Source organism: Arvicanthis niloticus, chromosome 2, assembly GCF_011762505.2.
Source record: "Arvicanthis niloticus isolate mArvNil1 chromosome 2, mArvNil1.pat.X, whole genome shotgun sequence".
In the NCBI taxonomy this organism is placed as follows: domain Eukaryota; kingdom Metazoa; phylum Chordata; class Mammalia; order Rodentia; family Muridae; genus Arvicanthis; species Arvicanthis niloticus.
The window spans coordinates 82,493,425-82,517,370 of NC_047659.1; the positions used below are offsets into that span (position 1 = coordinate 82,493,425).

The window sequence follows — 23,946 nt, forward strand, 5'->3', positions numbered from 1 at the left end:
AAGGTGAAAAGATACAGTTACAGCTCTGTTCATTTGTAGGCAAATGATCTCAGTTAAAGAACAGCTTTGTTTCCAAGAAGTTACTACCTTTTTCTAGAGATAACACTTTTAGAGAATGAATCCCTGAGATGAATCCACCCAGCCTAGAGTCCTTATTTCTGGACAAACAACTGGGAACAAATTGTAAGCTGGTTATGGAAGCTCGGGCATTTAATCTCAGCATTTGGGAGGCAGATGGGTCTCCTTCAATTCATAGACACTCTGGTTACATAAAGAGCAAGACCTTTTCTAAAAACAAACAGAAAATATATAAAAAAAAATTGTTAGAGATAACAGGGTAAATATTTTTCTTCAAAGTTATTTCATTCTCTAACTTTTAAAGATTTAATTATGGAATGATCTGGTAAATTGTTTTTGTTTTGAGACACGTACTATCTATATAACTCAGGCTAGACGTTGTCTTGCCTCCGTATCTGGATTCCTAGGATCAGGCATGCACTACTATTCCTGGCTTAATTTTTAAAACCAATAAACTGAGTCACACCAGAAATGCTTGCTTCTCTATAAGTCCCTTTGCCTCTACTGCAGTAATTTCCATTAACACACCTATTTCTCTCTTATGGGCTTTTTCTCCACACGGGCTTTAGATTCTGTAAGCTGCCACACATGCAAAAGCTGCTTCCTCCTCTCCAAGTACTTTCTGCTACAACATAACCTTCTGCTCTCCTAAAATTCTGTCTCTGCCTGAAGGATTTGTCTAGGAAATAGGAGGCAGGTAATACTTTCCCCTTTTGGCAGTTACCATTATTTCATTACTACTGAGTGTATCAAATACAATATAAGGTTTCTATCCCAATCAGTCTTATCTTTATTACTTTTGAAATTGTAATTTAAATATAAGATTTCTCCCTTTCTTCCTTCCAAACCCTCCCATTTACCCAACCCTGCCTCTTTCAAATTCATAGTCTCTTTTAATCCACTAATTGTTATTGTGTGCATATTATATATGCACATGTATTAAATATATATTACTAAATATAACATGTTCAATCCATATAATGCCACTTGTATGTATGTTTTCAGTGCTAACAATTTGATGCTAGACAACCAATTGGTTAAAAAGCAATACTTGTTTAATGGTCCCAATATTTGCTTTTTGAAGCCATGGGACTCACTTGGGATTCATATTCACATAGTTCTAGATAATAGAATTCAGCTTAAAATAAAATGGAAGCTAATGAATTTTCACCAGTGAAGCAATTGCAAGCATGGCCCACATGGGTCTGCGTCAGGTTCTCTGCATATATGTTATAGCTGTTAGCTTTTTGTTTTAGTGGGACTTCTAATAGGAGGAACAAGTGTATCTCTGACATTTTTCCCTGCTTTTGAGACTCTTCCTATTGGGTTACCTTGTCCAGAATCTATATAAGGGCCTTTGCTGTGTCTTATTATATCTTGTTTTTCCCTCATTGGCAGCCTGTTCTTTTCTGAAAACAAAATGGAGGAGGAGTGGATCTGGGAAGAAGGGGGTGGAAATGAGCTGAGAGGAATGGAGGGAGAGGAAACTGACCTTGGGAAGTATGAGACAATAATTTATTTTCAATAAAAAATTTAAAAATAGAAAACCTGGAACAAAAAAGGACTAAGGTCAAAAAAGAACTTTCTAGTCAGGCTTCCACCTCCTCCAACTTTTTGTCTGTTCCTGTGTCTACAACAGATTCTCTACACAGGAGTCGTGGTATACGCCCCTGCTCTGGCTCTCAACCAAGGTGAGCTACTGGGCATACTTTGTCTCAAAATTTCTGAATTCTCAGCTTTGAAAATATATACTTGATACCTTGTGGGGCAGATATTCTAGTGGTCACTACATATGTGAAGCTTGAAAAGTCTACTCAATACTGAAAATAATATAAAACTCTTACTAGATTTTGCTTTATGAGTCTTCTTGCATATAAACACACATCTCAGTCATGTGTGGTTTGTTTCAGTGTTTCAGTTTTATTTTCCAATATTTGAAATTGTGTCAGATTTGCTATTGTATATTTCTAAGTTCTATATATGTCTTCTGTGTTGAAGACCAGTTCATAAAGCAGAATATCTTAACATAAGAGTAAAGGGTGTCTATGACTACATTCAGATGTATAACTGATCCTTTCAAGATAATAGAATCCTGGAAATAAAAATAAAAGAAAACTAACAATACAAAAGGTACGTTTTCTCAGTGACATCTCCCATATTAAAAGAACACAGCAGTGACATTAATTGAACTGGGAAGTATTAGTTCTTCAAAAACTGCTTCAAGATTATTTACTGCATTGCCTAGAATTACATAAAATATACACTTAATGTTAAAAAATTAACAGCAATCTTGAAATTTACATTCTTCCTCCAAGTAATGCTTACATAGACCTTTACAAATAAATGGCAGAGAGAAAAGCTTCAGAATCAATGTAGGTGAATTCAGATTACTCAGAAAATTAACTCAAAGCAACAATAAAACTGGATCTAGGATCTAAGCTGCATAATCAGAGGAGGCCAAATTTGCTGTTACTTTTTTTGTGTGTGGAGAAGTTTCCTTTATTGTTTTGTAATGACTTTTCTTCTTTTGTAGTGACCGGTTTTAATCTATGGGCCTCTGTGTTTGCAACAGGAATCGTTTGCACATTCTACTGTAGCTTGGTATGTATGGAGCTGTGAAAACAAACTGTTATGAACTACCTCCTAATGTGGGGTAAGGATATGTGTCCAACAAGAAGCCACCTAATAATGAAAGAAATTGCTATTGTAAAACAAAATGGAAGCAATTTAGTTATCCAGCAATGACTTTCATATTGTACTTTCTTTATTCTTTGATCTTGTGGATGATACACACCTGGGAAATAATCAGTGGAAGAGCTTTTTAAAAGTGATTCCTGCTATACAGGTCATCTGCAATTTAGTGGTCAGTGCAGTTAGACTAATTAAATATAGTGGTAGAGAGAGAAGGAGAGAGAGAGAGAGAAAGAGAGAGAGAGAGAGGAAGGAGAGAGGGAGGGAAGGAGGGAGGGAGAGGACATTTGACAGTCTGTACTCTTAGATGACCACCTGACATTTAGTTATGCGCAGAATCTTATACAACGAATAATACGTATGTTCTGAAAATGGAAGCCTTTTGTTTTCATAGTACCAAAAAGCTGAGGTTTGAATCAGAAAGAATTAACATAGTTGTTAGTTTTGTTTTTTGAGACAGGGTTTCACTATTTGCACTCAATCCTGGAACTCACTATGTAGACAAGGCTGGCCTCAAACTCACAGAGATCTGTCTTCCTTTGCATCCCATGTGTTCCCATGCTTGTTGGGGATAGCTTCTTTAAAGACAATCAAGATAGTGCTATATTGGAGATGTGTATGTGGTCATGGGGGTGATTTATTGTTCTTCAAAGCATTATTTGAAACCTATATGCAAATGCAATGCTTTTAGGAGAGACTTCAATGATTCAGATTATGGTTTAATTTTAATTACCAAGTAAATGGTGGGCAACTTCAGTGTCTTCTTTCCTCTCAAACTAAAGATAATTATGTCAACTTTTCATAGAAGTTACTGACACTCTGGAGGAGTAACAGGATGATAATTCTGATTTTTTAGTGTTAAAAATATTACTTCCTTTCATTTTACTGGCACTTACTCTCTTGCAAAACACTTCTATATGCCACTTCATTTAATTTTTCCCTAATTGCCTTTGCCATGTTCATGATGGGCCTAGGGGACTCAAGTGCTGGAATGATACAGCAAGCTCTCATTTTTCTCCTTTTTTTTTTTTTTCTGCCCACATGTTTTCAGCAAGAACTCTACATTAGAACCATTTGTGGAACTTTTAAAATGCAGAAAGAAAAGAATACAACCCTAGCCTCAGTTAATTCCTCTGTTAATTTAGGACCCCTGGAGACGAATATGGGCATTGTTTTCTTCCTGCTCCCTCCTTTATGAGGGAGGCAGATATTCACTGCTTTAATTTTTTGCCTAATAAATATGGTAAACTTAACTATTTGATTCAACTTTCTGAAACTCTGGTGTAATTGTCTAACCACATGCTGCTTTAAAAACTCCTCACTCCACATGTATGTAGAACTGATATTTATTCCATATATATGTGGAAACTAATAGTTATTCCTTCCTAGTTGTTCCGTGTGTGTGTGTGTGTGTGTTTATTTGTTTGTCTTCTGTCTCTCTTTGACTCTGTCTCTCTGTCTTATTCTTTGTCGTTCAGTTTCCAAAATGTGCTACCACTAGTTACATTAAAACTCTAAATTTGTACAGCTGAACCTGTATGCTTGCACTGAATTCTTCCATTTCTTCCTCATCTGTATTTAGTGCACTCTGGGAATCTTATCTCTTGAATATCTCTCAAAACTACAGACTTTTTTCCTTTTCTGCCCTGCTTTGAACCATTGATTATCTTGGGTATCAAGAATAACTTAGAACTTACTATTCTACTGCAACCTTGTAATTCACTGTAGTTGACCAATGGCTATTGTGAAACAAATCTCATCATATTGCTCTCTATGCTCTTGGGAAATCATTTAAATGGTCTTGCCTAAATATATCCATTCTGACTTCCAGCAAATTTACCAATGTGCCCTTTTGTCTATCCACATCTCACATCTGTGTCTACCAGGGTTCTCTCATTTCCTGAGAAACCTACATCTCTTTTCCCTTCTCAATTTGTGTGCTGAACCTCATAAATTTTTATTTATTCTTCAGAATTTACCCTGTCACTTCCTCACTCCAGGTCCTTACGTGCGTGACTGTACTTCTCAAAAGTAACTAGTCTTTGATTACTCTTCCAACACTTTAAGTAAAATTTTGTATTTATTCTTAATTTCCAATTCCACCATTAACCTTAAAAACTCATAGAATTATTTCATGGGGACCTATCTTCTTCACTTCCCATTTTATTGTCATATTTAACCCAGGATCTGCCCTTTAAAAGGTGCTCAATAACAGCTCAGAATGAGTTCATATGTGATTCAGTATTGGGGAGACTGTCTGAGTTGGAGGTGTTACAGATATTATTTTCAATAACTTGTACTATTATTCTCATTTTAGGGAGGTTTGAAAGCAGTGGTGTGGACAGATGCATTTCAGATGGTTGTCATGATTGTGGGCTTTTTAACAGTCCTCATTCAAGGATCAAATCATGTTGGTGGCTTCAACAATGTATTAGAACATGCACGAAATGGATCCCGGCTACACATTATTGAGTATGTCCAATGCTATCTTTTCATGCTTTATAAAATTTAATTACACGGCCTTACAAAATGATAACAGCAAGGCATCAAGAAAATATCTCCGTTATTCCTTTCTTTCTGTGTCACAGCTTTGATGTAGATCCTCTCAGACGGCACACCTTTTGGACAATTGCAGTAGGAGGAACTTTTACTTGGCTTGGAATCTATGGAGTGAACCAATCAACCATCCAGAGATGCATCTCTTGCAAAACAGAAAAGCATGCTAAGCTGTAAGTTGTCAATTAAGAAAAAAAATTCTATATTATCTTTTTATATTATCTTACCTTATTAAAGTATGCATGCATGTGAAAGAGAGAAATAAAAGAAGATATTTATTTAATCTGAGCAAAGTCTTTGTTTGCTTGTGTGTGTGTGTGTGTGTGTGTGTGTGTGTACATGGGTCTATGGTGTATACAGAAGTATGTGTTGCAGGGTAAGTGCATACATGTAGAAGCTAGAGGAGAATGTTGAATGCCTACTTCATCACAATTTTTTGTTTGTTTGTTAATTATTTGATACAGGGTTTCATATATAGCTCTAGCTGCCCTAAAGTTCACTAAGTACACCAGGCTGGCCTCAAACTCACAGAGATATGCCTATGTCTGCCTCCTGAGTGTTGTTAAAGGCATATGCCATCAGGCCCCTGTAGGTCTTACTGCTTTGAGATATGCTCTTTCCCTGGACCTGGAGTTAGAGAGGCAGCCCAGTGATACTCTTATCTCTCTGCTTTTCCCAGCCCCTGAATGCAGCCATGTCTTGCTTTTCACCTGAGTGCTAGAATCCAAATGCAGGACTACATGCCCATGTAGCAGGTATTCATACAGCCCTTTCAACAACTATTTCAGTCGATCATAACTATTTCCATTTCAGCATACTCTGCTTGGCTTTTCTCTCAATTCAGTTTTGTCTTTATTTACTGAGAAATAAATAGACTAGATTAGGTTCATTGAGTAAGGAAGAGGAGCAAATCTTGCTTCTTGCTTACAGTCTCCAATGCAAGATGGCCCAGTCATTTTTGATTCATTGTGTGCTATCTTCAGCTGTAGCTTATTTTGTATGTGTTAGGGGGTAAATTGAGACACATTTTGACATTTTAAATAGTTAATTTGAAAAGAAATTTGAAATCAGGTAGCAGCTTCATTTCAAAAATTTCTTGTGGTACCACTAAGGAAATACAGGCACGAAGCTTTTACAATATGAACACAGAAGTAAAGCAAAGAATAGAAGCTATTGTTTAAAGCTGAATAACCTCCTTGCTTGCTCATCCCTTTGAGTCGCTCTAGCTCTTGGAGTTGTTTATCGTCTTAAGCTTTTGTTTCCCTAAATGTAGATACTTACAAAAAAAAAAAAAAAATGGAACAAACCAAGCTTCACTTTACATTTGCAAATCAAAGGTCCCTCCATATCTAACTCTCTTCTTCAGGATTCTTCAACACAGGTAGCTAACCTTAATATTTCTAAGGAGCGATGTAAGAAGTATAACATGTAAGGCAATGTGTCTGTGGCTGCTGCAGCTCTCACAGGGGCAGTTTACTGCAGAATATGAGAATAGGTATAGTTAGATTTCTAGGGTCCAGCAAAAATTTCAGAACAGCCCACTTGTTAGAAAGAAACCAAAGACATTTTTCTATTATTTTATACAACTATCAGAAATCCCCAAATTTCACTCAAAATGGCATTTCAACCCTAGACAAACTCTTCAAGGTTCCTGGCACTAGTCTAGTCATTATGATTACTTCTTCATGCAATTTTAAAATATTTTCAATGTAAATTCCTTATTTTCACCGTTTGAGACATAGAATTGTCTCGAAATAACTCAGCCATTTGTAAGTTGAATTCTAGAGTAGGAACTGCTACATCACTATATATATATATATATATATATATATATATATATATATATATATATATTAATTATTATATAATTATTATATATTATATAATTATATATATTATATAATTATATATATTATATATATTATATAATTCATTTTATAATATATTATATATATTTTATAATAAAAAGATCAAATATATATCTAGCATTCTATCAAGCCACCAATGATAAATGAAAATTTTATTACAGTAAATTATATTAAATAAGCTTTCCAAAAACATGGTCATCACTTTATCAAATAAATGTAATGCTGAAAAATACATGTGGCTTTGATCTTAAAATTCATTTAAAAATCAAATTCAAATAAAAATCTACCTTTAGATAACCTAGAATCAAATATATCTATACAGAAAATAATCTTTTGTTGAAATAATAACTTTCTTCTTTTCCTTTAATATTCTTATTTAGTTTTGAAATAAGATCTCTATTTATTCCAGCATAGCCTCAGACTTCTAGATTGAAAATTATTTCTCTTCTACCTTTTAATTGTTAATACAATAGGTATTTGCCATATGCCTAGATATTACCTTTTTCTGTAATATATTGAATTTCTATCTTTTAATAAATTAGTAAATGGCTATTAGGCAGTATATATTTCTCATCAATTTTTTTCCAAAACACCAAGAATGACATATTGCATTTGTTAAGTATTTATTATTTATTAAACAATACAATGTTTAAGGAAAGACATTCTGCCATGTTTATGCAGAAACATATAGACACCCACATATTGGGAAAGTGTATGGATGCATATATATGCATATATATAACATATACATATATTGGAAAAGTATATGTATATAGATGCTTGCATCCATACACTTTTTCAATATGTGGGTGTCTGTATGTTTGTCTTTCTGTGTGTGTGTGTGTGTGTGTGTGTGTGTGTGTATCTCAAACATCATGCCATGGTTGCCATGAAAGAAGTGTATATTCTTATATTTAAATGTGGAGTTATCTTCAAATCTTGACTGAATTAAAACAAATAAACAAAAAGAACCATTATGAGTCTCTTCACAATGAGATTTTTTTATTTTATCAGCACAATGTAAGGCCTGCCTACTTTCAAATCTTCTGTAAGACTGAGAATATGAGTAAAATCTTGATAGTCAAATGCCTACATGAAAGCAAAGTAATGGCTAGGATCTTGAAAAAGCACCCAAGTGTAATTGTGCTTGTGTGTTGTAGAGTAAAATTTAACTTCTGCAAAGAATGTTTAAGATGATTGTCCTACTGTTGATTCTTCCTATTGTCTCTAAAATTTTTGACTTTAGTTTTTATCAGTTTTCATCTCCTAAGCAACTGTAGCCAATACTTGTCTATTTTTATGTTATCTCACTATTATTTCTGAAGAAAAGATATTAAAATATAAGTTGGCTTTTCTTGACAGCTTCATCAATTGAATAGGGGGAAATTATTTAAAGTTATATAATAGGTATAATCATTATGTAAAATTTTATACAAGAAAATAGGTCATATACCACACATATTGCAATTTGGGGGAAAAACTTACTCAAAGGAAAATTCATCTAAAATCTCAACTTACTCAAATTTGGTAATTATGCTGAAAAGTGTGATGACTCCTTTAATGTGAAGTTGTAAATTGTAATGCTTTCTGGAATCTTCAAAGTGTGCCCTTCAGTCTTTGCTGAGCTGCAATGTGTCAGTTGCTCATGTCCTCTCTTCTAGTGCTTTGTACTTCAACTTGTTGGGTCTCTGGATAATTGCAATATGTGCCATCTTCTGTGGCTTGATCATGTACTCCTACTACAGGGATTGTGATCCCTGGACTTCTAATGCTATTTCAGCACCAGACCAGGTATGCACTTTTATGGTTTCATAGCAGGAATATGTTGTGTATAGGTGGAGTTATTTTTCTACATAAACCTACCTCCACAGGCCAATCACATGCCTCCAGGTTCTTACCATAACTCCTGGGTAACCTCACACACAGTACATTCTAATATATAGAAGTAGGCCTACAGAAAGAGAACACTTTTCCTTGTTCATGAAGACAAAGTCTGAAGACAGCTAAGGCTAAGTAGAAGGTATGCTTCAATCCATGTGTTGGTGATACTCCTTTTTTATGTAGTCTAAAGTTTATTAATGATTCTTTAGTAAAAAACTGAACAAAAATGAACATAGTGTCAAGTATTTGCAATTACAGATTTAAAATGGAGCCAGATGATCAAAAATTTAAGGCTAGCATTGGTTACATTGTAAATTTGAGAGGATTTCCTGGGTTATATGAGACCATGTTACAAAAATTACAAAAAATAAGCAAGGTAACATTAAATAGTAAAATTGAAAAATAGGTTCAATTGGGGAAAAGCTGGAAGAAGCTAAGAAGGAGGGTGACCCCATAGGAAGACTAGCAGTCTCAAGTAACCTGGACCCCTGATATCTCTCAGACACTGAGCCACCAACCAGGTAGCATACACCAGCTGATATGAGGCTCCCAACACAGCAGAGGAAGATGCACCTCATCCTTGAGAGATTTGAAGTCCCAGGGAATGGGCAGGTCTAGTAGAATGGGGAGGGGGGGGCAGGAACAGCCACTTGGAGATGAAGAGGGAGGAGGAATGGGATGAGGAACAGTTGGAGGATGGAACGGGAGGTGGATAATGACTGGACTGTAAAAAATGATTGAAGAATAAAAAAAGAAAAAAATTGAACAAATATTTTTTATTCTCATAATACCTATTATTATATTCCCAGCATAGCATAGCAAAATATGTCATGAAAGTATAGATCACTAAATGGTTTTTTTTTTTTTTTAAAAAAAAAACTTAGACATAATATTCTCAAGAGAAGCATTCACTCTCCCTTTCTTTCCAAATGTATTCAGCTGGTCCACTCTGTCATGTATAGTCTCCTTTCCCACAAGCTGGGCTACACCTAGGTTCTCTGAAAGACATATGTTAAGGATGGGCTTTTAGAGATAAACTCTAAATTCAGAGAAAACATACAAGGAAAATTCACACATTGAAAAAATACTGGAAAATGAATTTTAGTTGCTGAAATCTATATTCCAACATTTCAGATATTGATGAGCTGACTATTAATAAACCCCTCTCCCCTCCCTCTATCTCTGCTCCTTTTTTTTAGCTGATGCCATATTTTGTCATGGAGATTTTTGCAACTATGCCAGGTCTGCCAGGACTTTTTATGGCTTGTGCCTTTAGTGGGACTCTAAGGTTAGTATGTTGACAAGCTGAAGATGATGATGGTAGTGGTGATGGTGAGCTGTCTGGAATGATGATGGTTATGACCAACTGTTTACTGAGCACTTGTTGAGTGTCAAGCGGCCACTGCAATGCGGCATTTCTATTTCATCACTGGTATCACATAGCATGTAAGAGAGAAACTTTACACTCACTGTCATTAGTCTGAAAATGTGGAAGCAGATTTATTAAGGATGAGGGAGAACACTTCCCTTTGCTAAGTGAGTAAAGTGTGGATGCAGGATGTTGAGGTATTTTCCACATCTACTTTAAAACTTTTTAGCTATTACTTCAATGTTGTCTATATTCATTCCATCACAAAACACTCAAGTGTTCACTTTGTTCCAGCACTGATCAAAAGACTAATGTCTTCCCGCAAGGGTTAGGGCAAACTCAGCTGTGAATACCTGAAAAAAAACAAACAAACAAATTTTCACACTTTCAAATTCTGGTGGGACACACAAAAGGGGTGATTGACCAAAGACAAAATTAGAACCCAACACTGCAGACATTAAACCTTGACATTCCATGTCTGATATCTGGGGGCTTCCTAGGGTTTGAGCAATTTAAAGTCTGTCTTTTCTGTGGTCACTCACATGGTCAGTACCTGAACCTGGTTTTTCCAGATGCCTGTAGTTTATTCCAATGACTAATGTATGTTGTTATCTTCTCTGTCTTCACTGGGTCTCCACTGCACCTTCAACTTGACTTCTGTGGTTCCATTACATTGTCCTATAAAGGGTTGTTTCCAGCAGCATGATCCAGAAGCATACTACTTAGTTGCCAAGCAATCTTTGAAATATTGAATGATAAATCATATTTAATATATGGATAGCACAGTATATTTCTTATGCTATTAATGGGTAAAATTATTAATCATCTACCCTATATAAGTGATGTAAAAATCAAGTAGAGAAGTGATATATTTCCCTTCTAAATTACCAGCCATTTGTCTTTTTAATAAATAAACCAATTTTTCACCAATGACTTGAAATATTACTTTTATTTCATCCTAATTCTTCTATATATATTTCAAATGCTTCATAAACTCTACATTTTTTATTCCTCTCATTTTGTAGTCCTCCCTTGGTTTACAGCTGTAATGATGTCAGTGCTTTTAATAAATATAACATATAATGTTGTGTATATCAGAAGCTGGTTATTAGTTTTATTTACACAATTTTCTGTACATTGCAGTTTTTAAATCTTAGTTATTTTTATTTGACTTTCTGGGATATTTTTTCCTCAGATTATTAAAGCCACAAAAATTTTTGAAGTTTTCTTCTATTTATGGATTATGTTCCTTTGTCTCCATAAATAACTATGCTTTGTGAACAAGGACAAATAATTGAAGTTGAAATCATTGTTTTATTCTATTCTTTAGAAGGAACCATTCTTGGCTGATAATTTTTCACCTTTTAAATTTAATTCAGCTATTTATTGAACTAAAAGATTCTTGTTCTCTGTGAGGAATTTAAATAAGCTTTCATGCTAATTTGCAAAGAAAACACCAACTTTCTGATTCTTTGGTACATCTATCACACTCAGTTTTATGATTAGTGAGAGAGAGAGAGAGAGAGAGAGAGAGAGAGAGAGAGAGAGAGAGAGAGAGAGAACACAGCTGTTAGCTGGTTTTTGTTTTTTTGCAGGCTCTCTCTCTTTTTTCCTTTACTAATTGCATTCCAGACTCTCTGCAAGCTTCAGGCTGTAAAAGGCAACAGTCACCTTTGCACCTCAGTATCTGTATACAGATAGATATGTTATTAATTAATGGCAAATTGCACTTACTTTGGAGTTAGGACAGTCACTTCCTTGTTGCTTCCAAGTGAATCTAGAGTGACACTTCCCTCCACATACAGATACAGATACAGATACAGATACAGATACAGATACAGATACAGATACAGATACAGATACAGATACAGATACAGATACAGATACACATACACATACACATACACATACACATACACATACACATACACATACACATAAACACACACACTGGTATATGTGTAAAACATTCCTCCACTATTGTTTGCTGTTTGTTACCATATTTCCAAGGGAAATTAATGGGAGTTATAAAATGAAAACTTAGCTTCTCTCAGAGTATTTAAATAAATAAAGGTTTGCAGTCCAGGTAGGTCACTGGGTTCCAGAACATGGACATATGTGAATATCTGTATTTCTCAAGACTGTGTTGCCTTGCTTCTCCTTGATGATAAGGTTGACATATTTCTCATCCTTTCTAGTTCAGACCATTTTCTTGTGTGTTGTTTTGTTTTTCGTTTTGTAGCACAGTGGCTGCCAGCATCAATGCCTTAGCAACAGTGACCTTTGAAGATTTTGTCAAGACCTGTTTTCCACATCTCTCCGACTCTCTGAGTACCTGGATCAGTAAAGGCTTATGTAGGTATAGCTGGTGGAAATTCTATTCCATATTATGGGAGTTAGATGGGATGGATATCAGAATCTTCCATGTGCTGTTCAGGATGTATGAGTAGACATAAGAACCCACTGAGAAAAAACATGTACATTCTCAAGCTTCCAAATTTCTTACCAAAATGGTACCAGGCAGAAATGACTATCTAGTTTACCTTGCTCTGGTCCTACTTTTCAGGTATCTCATGCTCTAATCTCTTTACATCAGTGTTTCTTGATAATGCTGAGTTGATCTTACCTGACATTTTACACAAGGAAATGCTCTGTTCCACTCTCTCTGGAAGCTGCAGTCTGTAGAAGGCAGCAGTCACCCTTTGTACCTAAAGGTGTATACTTGTGGTTTCTCTGTCATTAACCAAGGGCTAACACCTGCTTTTTATGAATCTTTTCCTGCTTCTATTAACTGTCACTTTTAAAGGGACACCTTTTGTCAGAGTCAGGGTACCTTACAGCTCTCCTTCATTGCAATAAATTGTAAAATTGATTGTTGTATTTCAAGATAGACTACAAGGTCTATAGGATTCAACATTTATGCATGAATAAGTGGATATACGGATAGATAAGTTGTGGCCAGAAGATGACTAGCCACTTTATCTAATAATTATCTCTTGAAACCAAACATCAATTAATGTAATTCAGGGAATGAGTGTTCCTTGTTTAAGTAGAAACTGTATTTATCTCTTCAGCTAGAGGTGTGGGCTTGTTCTACACTCACCCACTTTAGAGTATTGACTGGTTTGATCTTAAGCAGGTCTTGTGCAGTCAACTACAGTTGTGAGTTCATGGGTGCAGAGTTCTTATCATGTCCACATGACAATGTTTTAATCTGGTTCTCTCCAACCTTTGGTTCTTATAATATTTCTGACCCCTTATCTAAATATTTTCTGAGGTTGTGTGGAAAGGGTGTGATGTAGATGATTGACAGTTGATGGTGGTTTGTTAAGAGAGATTCCATTTTCTTTTTTTAATGGTTAAATTTTATGTTTATTCATGTATAAAATTTTAAGTCTAGATTTATATGAGTATAAGGAGTTAAAAGAAATGTATATTTTCTTCTGATAGTAAGTTTCAATAAGTCATATTCCTTCTCAGCAGAAAAGTTCACTAAAGGAAGTAAAACATATTCTAAAAGCAGATAAAAATTTCACATGTAAGTCACAAAAAAGAAGTATTTTTCATATGTAACCTAGAGAAAAATATAAATTCTGATGTCTCTCATAGGTTAGTCATGATCCAGTGGCTGTCCCCACATATATGAGTGTATTGATAGTACTAATTGGACTCAGCAGATTACTAAAGTGTAATAAAGAGGAAGGGAAGTTGGGAGGGAGGTTTGGGGAAGAGACATCAATAATTGGAGGGAGATAGTGGTGGTTTAATACAATTAAAGTATCTGCATGAATGAGATTCTCATTGATTTTTAATTATTAAAATTGCATATTATAATCACTGAAGCAGTTATCACATTGAATTATATTTTCACAAACACTGCTTTTTAAATATTTTTTTTTAGTTTTTCGATTATTATATGCATATGTGTATGTCTGAATATGGGTTTGTACACATAGTGTAGTACCCATAGAGGTCAGAAGAGGGTGTCAGATCCCTTGGAACTGGAGTTGCAGGCAGTTGTGAGCTACCTGATATGGTGCTGAAGACAACTCAAGTTGTCTCTGTAAGAACAATGTGTGCTCTGAAATAACAAAGCAAGCACTTATTTTCTTAGCCCCCGAATTTGCTGCCTTTAAAGTACATGTAATTGTACCATATATGCTTAATACAGAAAGTCAGGTACTTTAGAAAATTAGTTTGCAAGTAAAATTATACCTATATAATTCTGTTTCTAGTTGTTTTTGTAGGAATTTACCTTGTGCATTTTCCTATGTATGCTTTGAAATTGTGTGAGTTCAATGATTATACTTTATTCAATAGCTTATTTTTTTATATTTTTGTTACTTTTATAGTGTATAGTCATATTATACGGTGATCAGCTTCTTATAGCAATTTTCTTTCAAATATCATGTATTTTGAACACATTCACTACTCACAGCTTCTCATTTCTCCAGTTCAATCCCTTGTCCAGCAAAGGACAAAATTTCATTCTGTATGACTAACTGCAGCTCAAGGATCCCCTGTGTGCTTTGGCTGTTGATCTTGGGGAAGACTGTATCCAGTGCAGTTTGTAAGCATGGAACTCCTAACCTGGCGTTCCTACCCTTGGGTCTTTACTTTCAAAGACATTTGCATTTTTACGATTTAGAGCCTTTGATGGGAGGAGTCTTGCCCTAAGTTTCTCTTTCATTACAGCTACTTTCTCGGTACTACCTTACATTTAAATGGCCTCCTTCAAATCTCTATTCTTTCTTCCATATCTTACTCTTCAGTCTTTCCTGTTTTTTTCTTTTTATTGATATTATGATTTGCTCACAACACTTTCTCCTATTCAAGTATTTACCAGGCTTGACTCTGCTTAGCTTCAAAGCTCAGATTAGATCTTAAATTCACGGTGTTATGGCCACAAACCAATAACATTTTTTAAAGCTGTTTGATATCAGTATGAAATTGGTATATTTTTTGCCCTTCTTTTGTTGTTGTGTAAAATTCAGACACAATCATTTACCCAACTTTTGTCTACTCATAAAATTTAAATTGGATTTTACAGAAGTGTGATTATTGTTTATAACAGTTTTATTACCCATGTCTTTATTCTTTATTTTAGCTGTTTGTTTCCCTTCTTTTTAACTTTTCTTTGTTGTTTTTGTCATACTTTTTTCCTAATATATAGATTTCTCCCAATATCACTTTGAACTAGCCTCAAATAAAAATCTTCTCACAGTAGTTATTTTTACTTTTGACTCATGCTTGTTCCTTATATTTTGTTATAAAAATATTGTGGCAACATATCAATACCCTCACATAAATATCCAATTCTCTATTAATTTTTTCCTAAACTTTGTTACATAGTCATCCAGCTCTTTCTTAATCCATTAATCCACCATACCAGTTGTTTATTTAAAAGTAAACTACAAACACCATTTCATTTTCCATAATTATTTTAGCTTACGTATTGTTAATGAGAATTTAATATCTCTTTCAAGGCTTTTAATATAAGAAATGCCTAAATTGAAATGAAAACCTTTTAGGTACATACTTTTTAAGTTGTGACAAATCCATTGTCCTAGCTAAGGTTACTATTACTGTGATGAAGCATCATGACCAAAAGCAAGTTGGGAAAAAAAGAATTTATTTGGTTTGCGTTTTCATATAAACATTCATTGTAGAAAGAAGTAAAAGCAGGAATTAAACAGGGCAAGAAACTGGAGGCAGGGGCTGATGCAGAGCAATGGAGGGGTGCTTCTTACTAGCTTGCCCCAGTGTCTTACTCAATCTGCATTTTATTCAAACCAAGACCACTTGACCTGGCATGGCCTCACCCACAGTAGTCAGGACCATTCCACACCATATTAATTGCTAATTAAGAAAATGGCCTACAAATAGCCTATAGCCCAATCTTTTGGAGGCACTTTCTCAATTTAGGCTCCCACTTCTCTAGTGACTCTAACTTGGGTCAAGTTTGTTGTAAAACTACCCAGCACATACATTGGTCTATGAAACCCCATTATTTGCTAAGATATGTTGTCATGGCCAATATCTTACAAAGCTTTCCCATGACTTTTCTCATTATCTACTCTCTGCTTCCTCTAGAGGAAAGCAACAACCAGATTTTGTTTATCCACTGTAGATTTTTACCTATCTTGACTATCTTATAAATGGAATTCCACAAGGACCCAGACTTTGTAAGGTCTGTGTATGTTCAAGTACTTACATAGATATTATATATGTGTGTGAAATTGTCAATGTTTCACATCCACTTGACATGATCCTATGTACTCCCTGTTGTAAACTGAGATTGCCAGTTTATAAGTGATATTTTTCAGATTGTTTGGTGAATTATTTTCAGAAATATTCATTGTATATACATTAATCTCTGTGGTCTCATTTATGCATGAATGATAGGATAATATATTTTTTCCTTTATTTATGTTTGAACAAGGTTAGATGGATGCAATCACATATTTACTCACTGGAGTCTGTAGATCTTTTTCACTACATTAATTAGAGATCCCAGAGAGTGAATGGGCAGTGTGGCCAATGCTATTTCCAACTACTGGTAGATAATCATGGAAGAGTATGACTAAGGAAGAAGTTATTTCTGTAACTGTGTTGCCTCATCATTGGAGCTGATGTAGATTTTGTAGGACGAAATCCAAAAGCATCATTCTTGTGAAAGTATTTTTGGATACATTTTTGGATTTCTTTAATGTAGTCCTTTCTCAGACTGAGAACCCTTTGTTCAAAGAACAGTTTTGACTTTATTATCCTGGTGTTTTGCATAGGGCCCAACATTTAGAGAGGATATAATAAAATTGAATCAACAGTTACTGTAGGAGCTGAGTTCAATCTTTACGTTTTACGTGTTTTAGTTTCATTTCTTTTTCTGGGATAAACTAGTATAACAAATACAACTTAGGAGACAAAGGCTTCATTTTATCTTACAAGTCCATGATTACAGGGAAGTCAAGGTGACAGGAACTTGAAGCAGCTAGTTAACCTACAACCAAGAGCATAGAGAATGAGTGCATGCATACTGTGTTCAGCTTGTTTTTCTTGTTTTATATATTTTAAGATCTCTTATCCAGAGAGTGGAAACACTCACAGTGTGTGTGTGTGTGTGTGTTTTAGGGGGTGGGTTCCCACCTCAAAGTAACCAATATAATCTTCCACAGGCACTCCCATACACCAACTTGGTGTAGACAATCCCTCAGTGAGACTCCTTTCCCAAGTGATTCTAGACTTTTCCAAGTTGACAATTTTTTTGTTTTTGTTTTATTTATTTATTTTTTCCAATCTGCTTTTATACCATTTTAATTGCATGCAAGTATTAAGGTCAGTTTTAGGTTGAGGAACTAGCAATACAATAGATGTAAATAGTCAAGGAACAAGCAAGACAATAAACACAAATAGTCAAAGAACAAGCAAGGCAATAAACAAAGTTCCATGAACACTCCCATGATCAGTGTTTCTAAGGGCTTATCAAGATGACCAAAATAACTGAGCCTAATTCCCTGTTCTAGCCCAAAGTCATTTTCATGTCTGAAGCCTCCTTCTTTGTTTTAGCCTAAGATTTAGATTCCTGCCTGAAATTACTTCTTTCTAGCCTAATGTCAGATTTCTGCCTGAAGCCCATTCCAAGTTATCTATTAAAACAGTAATGATCACATTGACTAAGAACGATATCTCCACTGTCTCCTCCTCCCTCTCCCTCTCCCTCTCCCTCCCCCTCTCCCTCCCCCTCCCATCTCCCTCCCCCTCCCCCTCCCCTCTCCCTCCCCCTCCCCCTCTCCTCCCCCTCCCTCTCTGTCTCCCTTTATTTTGTTGTGGAGTTATTATAGGAACATGATCTTAAAATGTTTTTAAAGTAGAAATGTGTAAAAAAAATCTTTAAAAAGAAGAAATTATAAGTCACTGGACAATACAATGACTTCAATGTTAAGCTTCTGTGACATCTGAGAGTGGTACTCGAGGCTCCCTAATGTGTAAATGAATTTGTATGTTGATATATGAGCAAATTGACCGTTAATTGTAACAGTGTTACAGCATTACTAAGGACCATAAAGATGTTATGAATAAAATACCAAAGTGAAAAAGTGAGAAAAGCTTTCAGATTTTGGAGCCTGTGAGGTAGTATGTATTAATGCTGATTCAGTATATTAAAGGTAAAAATCTGTCTGTATTTTTAAAAGTCCAGTAGCTTCTTCTTTAACTTATTGCTGGTAAGTAGCTGACCTGGAATTAGTACCCACAAAATTAGCTTGGATTTGCTTAGACCCTTTCTACATGACAGATTTCTGAAATGCCAGAAAGAAATCTTTAGATCCTGGACCCAAGTTCATTTTCCCCAAGGAAATGTTTTAAATGTGCTGAATAGAGCCTGTGCTGTCTGTGTGCAGAAATTATTCTTTCTACAGTCCTTCAGGAGGACTGGAGCTGGACACAGTGATAGGTGCTCAGGGTTGACTTCAAGGAAATTTATCCTTATATGCTTTCTTTTTTGCAGGTCTCCTTTTCGGTATTATGTGTACCACCATGGCTGTGGTTGCATCCTTCATGGGGAGTGTTGTACAGGTAATGAAAGAGAAAGAAGACATTTGATTTAACAGCAGAATTTTCCCTGTTGCCATTTCTAATGCCATGCCTATTATTCTAAGGACCAACATTAATATTTATGAACACCAGATCCAATTGGAACATACATGAAAATGTCAACCAAAACTACTTTCAGGGGGTGAAAGTGGTACTAGTATGACCGATGATGGGTTTATTTTCTCAGTTCAGAGAACATACATTTTCACATTCCCTCGAGTGTCTTAACCTTTGTTTTCTCTTTTTCACTGTAAGCAGTAGTTTTAGAAAAAAAACCCACCAATTTGATAAAACCGAGTCTATGAAAAAATATTTTCAGAGAATTTTCTATTTTCAGTTTATTTGTAATTAAGGTATGGCAGGTTCCAGAGGAGGCAAGACAACCCTAGACTGATAGAAAGAAATTGATATCTGTAGTGAATGAGTTAAGAGAGTTGGACTCATCCCTCTGTCCTTGTTCAGCTGAGTATTCTGGCCCAACTGACTTGACTGTTTCAAGTGTGTGTCACACAGTTCACACAGCATGGATGGTGGTAGGCTAGCAATGGAAACCCTGTCTTGTCTTTCTGATGAAGTGAGTGTCTCTACAGTGATCCAGTCACTTCTCTTGCCACATCTGAGTAAATAAAGACAATTATTATTTTTTTACTCTACCTCTTTACTATTTGAATATAGTAAATCAATATGCAGATTCTGATTTTCCATATGGAAGCCAACAGAATCTCAAGTCCCACATGTCTGAATGATGGGACTGAGTCAGTCTACTTTCGTCTTCACAGAAATCACCCCTATATGTATGTCATGTGGCATGTACTTGTAGGTGATGCTGGTGGCCATAATTTTTAGTGCCATAAAAGCAGGATTACTTATTTTAATTAATTGTTTTTGGTGTTTCATATATTTAAGTTTGGTATTCAAGTCCTGTTGTATTGTTTTAGTGCAGGAATTTACAAAATGTGTCTTGAAAAGTTTCAATCTGTGAAATGTTCCAAGGGAGACAATTACCACAGTCAGGACTCATGGGCAACATGTCACACATATGGAATTCTCTTTTTTTTTTCCTTTCTTTCTTTTTTTTTTATTGGATATTTTATTTACATTTCAGATGCGATCCCCTTTTCCCATTTCCACACCCCCCGAACCCTTATCTCATTCCCTCTTCTCCTGTTTCTATGAGGATATGCCCCCACCCACCTGCCCACTCTCACCTCCCCACCCACAAATTCCCCCACACTAGGACATCCAGCCTTCACTAGTCCAAGGAATTCCTCTCCCACCTATGCTCAACAATGCCATCCTCCCCTACATATACAGCTGGAGCCGGGGTCCCTCCCTATGTACTCCCAGGCTGGTGGTTTAGACCCTGGGAGCTCTGGTTTGTTGGGATTATTGCTCTACCCACGGGGCTGCAAACCTTTTCAGCTCCTTCAGTCTTCTAACTCCTCCATTGGGAATGCCATGATCACTTCAATGGTTAGCTGTGAGCATCCACCTCTGTATATGTCAGACTCTGACAGATTTCTAAGTAGACAAGCTATATCAGGCTCCTGTCAACATGCACTTCCTGGCATCCACATCAGCGTCTACCTTTGGCGACTGCACATGGGATGGATACCCAGGTAGAATAGTCTCCAGACGACCCCTCCATTTTCTGTCCAATGCTTTGTCTCCATTATTTCCTCCCATGAGTAATTTGTTACTACTCCTAAGAAGGACCAAAACACCCATACTTTGGTCTTCCTTCTTCATGAGCTTCATGTGGTCTGTGAGTTGTATCTTGGGTAGTGAGGGCTTTTGGGCTAATACCCAATTGTCAGTGAGTGCATACCATGTGTGTTCCTTTGTGATTGGGTTACCTCACTCAGGATGATATTTTCTAGTTCTATCCATTTGCCTAAGAATTTTTCAAATTCATTGTTTTTAATAGCAGAGTAATATTCCATTTTGTAAATGTACCACATTTTCTGTATCCATTCCTCTGTAGAAAGACATCTGGGTTCTTTCCAGATTCTGGATATTATAAATAAGGCTGCTATGAACATAGTGGAGCATATGTCCTTGTTATATTTTGGAGTATCTTTTGGTTATATGCCAGGAGTGATATAGCTGGGTCTTTAGGTAATGCTATGTCCAATTTTCTGAGAAACCACCAAACTGATTTCCAGAGTGGTTGTACCAGTTTGCAATCCCACCAACAATGGAGGAGTGTTCCTTTTTCTCAACATCCTCCCCAGCATCTGCTATCACCTGAGGTTTTGATCTTAGACATTCTGACTGGTGTGAGGTGGAATATCAGGGTTGTTTTGATTTGCATTTCCCTGATGACTAAGGATGTTGAGTATTTCTTAAGGTGCTTCTCAGATATTTGAGTTTTCCCAGATGAGAATTCTTTGTTTAGCTCTGTACTCCATTTTTTAAAAGGGTTATTTGATTGTCTGGGGTCTAATTTCTTGAGTTCTTTGTATATAGTGGTTATTAGCTCTTCATTGAATTTATGATTGGTAAAATATTTCCCCAATCTGTTGGTTACCGTTTTGTCCTATTGATAGTGTCCTTTGCCTTACAGAAGTTTCACAATTTTATGAAGTCCCATTTGTCAATTCTTGATCTTAGAGCATAAGCCATTGGTGTTCTTTTCAGGAACTTTTCCCCTGTGTCCAGGTATTTGAGGGTCTTCCCTACCTTTTCTCTATTAGTTCCAGTGTATCTGGTTTTATGTGAAGTTTCTTTATCCACTTGGACTTGAGCTTTGTACAAGGAGGTAAGAATGGATCAATTTGCATTCTTCTATATGCTGACCTCCAGTTGAACCAGCACCATTTGTTGAAAATGCTATCCTTTTTCTGCTGGATGGTTTTAACTCTTTGTCAAAGATCAAGTGACCATAGGTGTGTGGGTTCATTTCTGGGTCTTCAATTCTATTCCATTGATCTTCCTGCCTGTCTCTGTACCAATACCATGCAGTTTTTATCACTACTGCTCTGTAGTACAGCTTGATGTCAGGGATGCTGATTCCCTGGGAAGTTCTTTTATTGAGAATAGTTTCTAATTTCTTTCTCAGTCTGTTTATCCCTTGAGTAGAGAAAGACTACTGATTTGTTTGAGTTGATTTTTATATCCAGCCACTTTTCTGAAGTTTGTTATCAGGATTAGGGGTTCTCTGGTGGATGTTTTAGGGTCACTTAAGTATACTATCATATCATCTGCAAATAGTAAAATTTTGACTTCTCCCTTTCCTATTTGTATCCCGTTGACTTCCTTTTGTTGTCTAATTGCTCTGTCTAGGACTTCCAGTACTGTAATGAATGGGTAGGGGGAGACTAGGCAGCCTTGTCTAGTCCCTGATTTTAGTGTGATTGCTTCAAGTTTCTTGCCATTTAGTTTGATATTGGCTACAGGTTTGCTGTATATTGCTTTTAATATGTTTATATATGGGCCTTGAATTCCTGATCTTTCCAAGACTTTTAACATGAAGGAATGTTGAATTTTTTCAAATGCTTTCTCAGCATCTAGTGAGATGATCATGTGTTTTTTTTCTTTGAGTTTGTTTATATAGTGGATTAGATTGATGAATTTTCAAATATTGAACCATCCCTGCATTCCTGGGATATAGCCTACTTGATCATGATAGATGATTGTTTTGATGTGTTTTTGGATTTGGTTTACAAGAATTTTATTGAGTATTTTTGCATTGATATTCATAGGGGAGATTGGTCTGACATTTTCTTTCTTGTTATGTCTTTGTGTGGTTTAGGTATGTGTGTAATTGTGGCTCCATAGAATGAATTGGGTAGTGTTCCTTCTGTTTCTATTTTGTGGAATAGTTTGAAGAGAATGGGTATTAGGTCTTATTGGAAGGTCTGATAGAATTCTGCACTAAAACCATCTGGTCCTGGGCTTTTTTTTTTTTTTTTTTTTTTTTTTTTTTTTTTTTTTGGTGGTGAGACTGTTAATAACTGCTGCTATAATCTGTAGGCGTTATGGAACTATTTAGATGGCTTATCTGCTCCTGATTTAACTTTGGGACCTGGTATCTGTCTAGAAAATTGTGCATTTCATCCAGATTTTCCAGTTTTGTTGAGTATAGGCTTTTATAGTAGAATCTTATGATTTTTTGAATTTCCTCAGTTTCTGTTGTTACATCTCCCTTCTTAGTTCTGATTTTATTAATTTGAATACTGTCTCTGTGCCTTATGGTTAGTCTGGCTAAGGGTTTATCTATCTTGTTGCTCTTCTCAAAGAACCAGCTCCTGGTTTTGTTGATACTTTGTAAATTTCTTTTTGTTTCTACTTGTTTGATTTCAGCCCTGAGTTTGATTATTTCCTCCGTTTACTCCTGTTGGGTGCATTTGCTTCTTTTTGTTCTAGAGCTTTCAGGTGTGCTGTCAAGTTGTTAGTGTATGCTCTCTCCAGTTTCTTTTTGTAGGTACTTAGAGCTATGAGTTTTCCTCAGCACTGCTTTCATGGAGTTCCACAAGATTTGGTATGATGTGTTCTCATTTTCATTAAATTCTAAAAAGTCTTTAATTTCTTTCTTTATTTCTTCCTTGACCAAGTCATCATTGAGTAGAGCGTTGTTCAGTTTCCACATGTATGTGGGCTTTCCATTGTTTTTGTTATTATTGAAGACCAGCCTTAGTCCGTGGTGATCTGATAGGATGCAAGGGATTATTTCAATCTTTTTGTATCTGTTGAGGCCTGTTTTGTTACCAATTGTATGGTCTATTTTGGAGAAGGTATCATTAGGTGCTGAGAAAATGGTATATTCTTTTGTTTTAGGATAAAATGCTCTATCTATCTATCTATCTATCTATCTATCTATCTATCTATCTATCTATAATCCATTTGATTCATAACTTCTGTTAATTTCACTGTGTCTCTGTTTAGTTTGTTTCCATGATCTGTCCATTA

The 23,946-nt window shown here is 35.7% G+C and overlaps 1 protein-coding gene across 2 annotated transcripts in view; it reads left to right on the forward strand.

Annotated features, from left to right (window-relative positions):
• The window catches only part of Slc5a12 (solute carrier family 5 member 12), a 134,921-nt gene that overhangs the window by 92,584 nt on the left and 18,391 nt on the right, over window positions 1–23,946 (forward strand). For both annotated transcript variants that reach the window (XM_076929412.1, XM_034495415.2), the window contains 8 exons: window positions 1,718–1,769; window positions 2,612–2,679; window positions 5,087–5,241; window positions 5,358–5,498; window positions 8,855–8,984; window positions 10,274–10,362; window positions 12,686–12,798; window positions 18,950–19,017. In XM_076929412.1, the coding sequence (XP_076785527.1) occupies window positions 1,718–1,769; window positions 2,612–2,679; window positions 5,087–5,241; window positions 5,358–5,498; window positions 8,855–8,984; window positions 10,274–10,362; window positions 12,686–12,798; window positions 18,950–19,017 (816 nt within the window). The remainder of the gene's footprint in view (window positions 1–1,717; window positions 1,770–2,611; window positions 2,680–5,086; window positions 5,242–5,357; window positions 5,499–8,854; window positions 8,985–10,273; window positions 10,363–12,685; window positions 12,799–18,949; window positions 19,018–23,946) is intronic.